At 46.0% G+C, this 3,918-nt stretch overlaps 1 protein-coding gene across 2 annotated transcripts; it reads left to right on the top strand.

Moving 5' to 3' along the window:
• Window positions 1-6: 6 nt before the first annotated feature.
• LOC131880982 (uncharacterized) lies at window positions 7-3,343 on the top strand. Of its 2 annotated transcripts, none has more exons than XM_059227722.1 (2): window positions 7-1,352; window positions 2,995-3,343. In XM_059227722.1, the coding sequence occupies exon 1, from the start codon at window positions 284-286 to the stop codon at window positions 1,331-1,333; it is 1,050 nt and encodes a 349-aa protein (XP_059083705.1). In that variant the 5' UTR covers window positions 7-283; the 3' UTR covers window positions 1,334-1,352; window positions 2,995-3,343. The 2 variants fall into 2 exon arrangements, 1 of the variants encoding a protein (XP_059083705.1); XR_009373316.1 differs by having other exon boundaries at window positions 8-1,945.
• Window positions 3,344-3,918: the final 575 nt, after the last annotated feature.

Here is a 3,918-nt window from a genome sequence, read left to right on the forward strand (position 1 = left end):
CTACAAGGATATTAGGAGCACATGTTGCGCAGCCTGCTTCTGTTTCCTCCTTGTACTTGATTTGCGCCCGGGTCTCCTTCGAGGCCGTTTGAATTGTTTCTTGTTCCGCGTCCAAAAACAACATCAACACCAACAACAAGGCTTTCATTTCAGTCAAGCTCTTGAACACATTTTTGGGCATATGTTTTCGCACCACCCATCAACCCCACTGTGAGTAGCTGCTCTGTGATAGAGCCCTTTCTTGAAGTGCAACCTTTGGCTTGGTCGTCGATCCAGTCAAGTGATGAGAGAAGTGATGGCGTTGGCTGCTGCTGTTGATGGCTCCTCATCCTTTGACAGCCTCAGAGGTATGCACCAAAAATTGGATGACTTCTACGCCCGAGGCTATCTGTCCACTTGGTGTGAATCGGTGAGGCCAGAATGGACCTTGTTTCTGCACGAGGTCTTCACCAAGGACATCCCCACGCTTCTTCCAAGCCACCACTTGAAAGACTCGGACCAAGTGGGGGAGAATGCATTTGCCCCTACCACCACCACTACCACCACCACCACGGTCTCTTCGAAGAGGGTGGTCGATCTGGGCTGTGGTCCATCCATATCGAATATCATCTCGGCGAGTGCCTGGAGTGCGCATATTGTCATGTGTGATGTCCTGACCAGCAATCTGGCTGAGATTGCAAAGTTCCGCTCGGCCTCCGAGGACGCCTTTTCATGGCAGCATTATTTTGCCTTCTTAAGCACTTTCGAGTCATCCACCTCCAAAGTGAGCCGGCGAGGGCAAGAAGAAGACGAGGGACAGGAAGAAGAAGAGGAACGAGGCGAGAACTGCAACCACTTGGGCACCAAAGTAGGTCCCTTATTGTCCCCAGAGGACCTCGAGGAAAGGACACGAGAGGCAATACAGGAAATTTGTCACTGTGATATCAGTCTGCCTGGGTGCGGATTACCCGAGCGTCTCGTCCGAGAAGGAGACTTGTTCGAAGTGGGCGTCGCCTCCTTGGTCCTTGATGTTGTTTCCACTTCCGAGGAGATGTTCCGCTCGGCCCTGGAAAATGTCAAAGGGATTCTCAAACCACATTGTGGTCTCCTCATCATTCAGGGCAGCCTAGGCGAGTCTGTTTATACAGTTGGAAGTGCTCTCTTTCCAGTGATGAATATTGATGAGCAAAAATTGAGGCAACTCTTCTCCGAGGTCGGATTTGAAATCCTAAAATGGCAGATTTGTCAGGCCCAGAGCCAGCACTACTTTGGGCTGCTCAAGGTCACTGGAGGGACGAGCAAGCAAATGATCTTGAAGTCACGTGGTGGATCGAGAGGGGAAGGCGATCAGTGATTTACCTGAAATATGTACGGTAAATATGTACCCTTTGGACCTCATTCTTTCCTCGTGCTCTCACTAAAGCCCTCTGGGCATTGTGTTGAGCATGCCCCAAGATTTACCTTCTCATACCCATATTTCTTGATGACAGCATACTGATGCCAAAAGTATCTTGAGTAAATATCCTCTTCGTTCGTTCCACTCTGAATCTCAAACGAGGCCTGAGATCCATGGGAAACGAGAGAGCTAAAGTTTGGTAGTTACTACATGGGAACTTGGGAACACATTGGCGCCAAATAAATGGCCGCCATCGGCCATGGATGGGAGCGAATAAACGGATCGTGAACACATAACCACTTCAATTGCAATGCCGGCTTTAATGGGTCCCAATTTGGAAGACATCCACCAAATGTCACACCGAGCTAGCTGACTGCAAAACTATTCGAAAGGTCTGCGTCAACACTTTCTCGCATTTCATCAACCTGTCTTTCGCATTATGACACCCGACACCCAAGCTTAACACCCACAACGAGGTCTAGACTTGGCGAGAAAACTGCGGAAATGATAACCAAACTTTTGTGCGCCGTCGAAACGAACATGAAACACCACTTCCATGATCAGATACGTGTACGTAAAACAAATATCCCATTTCCTCAAACCGTGTGAATGTATGTTAGAGCTTGCTTTGTACTCACAAGCCCATCACGTCAAGTATTAAGGAAACCATGGTGGAAATATGCAGTATATGGGGGAAAAAAACCTGATCAGATTGCTCATTTTCATTTCCCCCCCTGATCCCAGATCATAGTTGGGATGATTCCACTGAGGACCGAACAGTGCGACGCTTTCCAAATGTGATCGGGTATTTCTAATATCATTTGAGAGCACTGAGAACGAATTAATGATTACGTTCCTAGAGTCACCTGGCTGATTAGGTTGGAAATCCACAATGTCGGGATGTGGCACCCAACCCAAGATTATCTCTAGACAGAGTTTATGTTCGGTAATTGAGGTTGCTTATTCCCACTAACCTGGCAATCATTCAATCAACTCATCAAGATATTGGATTCCGACCCTGATGGAAGCAACAAGTCCTGCCAGTTCGACACTCTTCAATCCAGAAATGATCAAACGAGCAAACTGGAATTCGGATTTTGAAAACAATGCCCGAGGGAGCTTCACATCATTCCCCCACTCAACCCCATTGTCCTTGTCACTGGTGTTTGCGGGAATCGTTCCACGAAGTCAAAGAGAGTGCCTGGAACCACCGCCAACATCAACAAAATGAAGTCAATGAGATGTGTAGGATTTACGACTGAGCCCCCAATTTACAGACGCTTGGGCTAGACTGGCATTTCCCGTGTACAGAATGCGGAAATTTGTCCACAAACTCCAGAGCACATTCCTCATGAAATGAGTTCCACCTGGAGCTTGCATGGGCACTTGAGCACTTTGGCACTCGGGATCTTCCATCAAGTTGAGCTTCTTAATTTGTCTGGTGTTAAAACCATCGGCTCGTTCGTTTCTTCAAAGCTGGAGGGAAATTAATTCTAGCCCCTTCAAAAGCATCACTCCACGGCTTCGCCACAATGTTGACAGTAATCCATTCGTGGCCTTTCCAAAGCCACGACGGGGAAGAAAATTAATGTTTGGTTTTGCTTCCATTTATTTTCTAGTGTGTCAAATTGAAATGGTTCCCCTAACTTTGGCTCTTCTTCCGCACGCAAGCGGTAGGCCGATCGATTGGCAGGAGATGGGGGTCCTTTCACGAGGATGCACATGACTTAAGACGGCTAATGGATCCTGAAGGTCTGTTCCATAATGAGCGGGTCTCTGTCTTTCAATGACGTTGTCCAGGGGCGACTTTCTTTTGTCTCACTGAAGCGTGACTCGTGATTGTGTTGACTGACGACTGCGAGGCCCAAACAAAGAGTAAAAAATATGAACCAATGATTCCAACTGAGAACTGCCCTAAAGCACAATCCTTTTCTCGAATAAATCAACCTTTGCGGTTTTGCAATCCAAGGAGGATATTGGAGTTTCATTTAGTGTTTATGGAGGAACTTTCTTTTTGTGCATCCGAGTTTTAAAAAGATCAGAGGTGATATTGAACCAAATCTGATTGAGCCTGTGCACCAGAGTTCATACATAGACGTTCTCTGTGGGCATGTCCAAGTGTTTCATGCCTAAAAGAGAATATTTGGTTAAGTTGTTTTCCCTGCACAAGACATTTCACAACTTTGTATGGCATTGAAGCTATTTGCTACTTTCTACATGATCTTTTTTCAACTTTTGAAAAGTTCAATTCATAACAAACTCTTTTTTAAACAAAAACTCATATCATGTTCAGCTATGCAACGCTTGTGGCACAGTCTTATTAGTTTGTGAAGGTACTTTTCCGTGCACGTCTTTTACTTCCCTCTATAACCCTTATTACTGAACTTTCAAAGGGTCAGCGCATTTTTGTAACATGCCAACTAGGCTGTTTTGCTGGCGAATCTTAGCAATAACCCTTGGAGGAGAACTATTAAAAGATGCTCATTGTGCGGCTTTATAACATAAGAATTTGTTATCATAGAGACCACGGATTACCCCTATTT

Source organism: Tigriopus californicus, chromosome 5, assembly GCF_007210705.1.
Source record: "Tigriopus californicus strain San Diego chromosome 5, Tcal_SD_v2.1, whole genome shotgun sequence".
Classification (NCBI taxonomy): Eukaryota; Metazoa; Arthropoda; class Copepoda; order Harpacticoida; family Harpacticidae; genus Tigriopus; species Tigriopus californicus.

Bases quoted from the DNA above. Each gene is read 5' to 3' on its own strand.
- LOC131880982 (XM_059227722.1), top strand. From the start codon at position 284: ATGAGAGAAGTGATGGCGTTGGCTGCTGCTGTTGATGGCTCCTCATCC.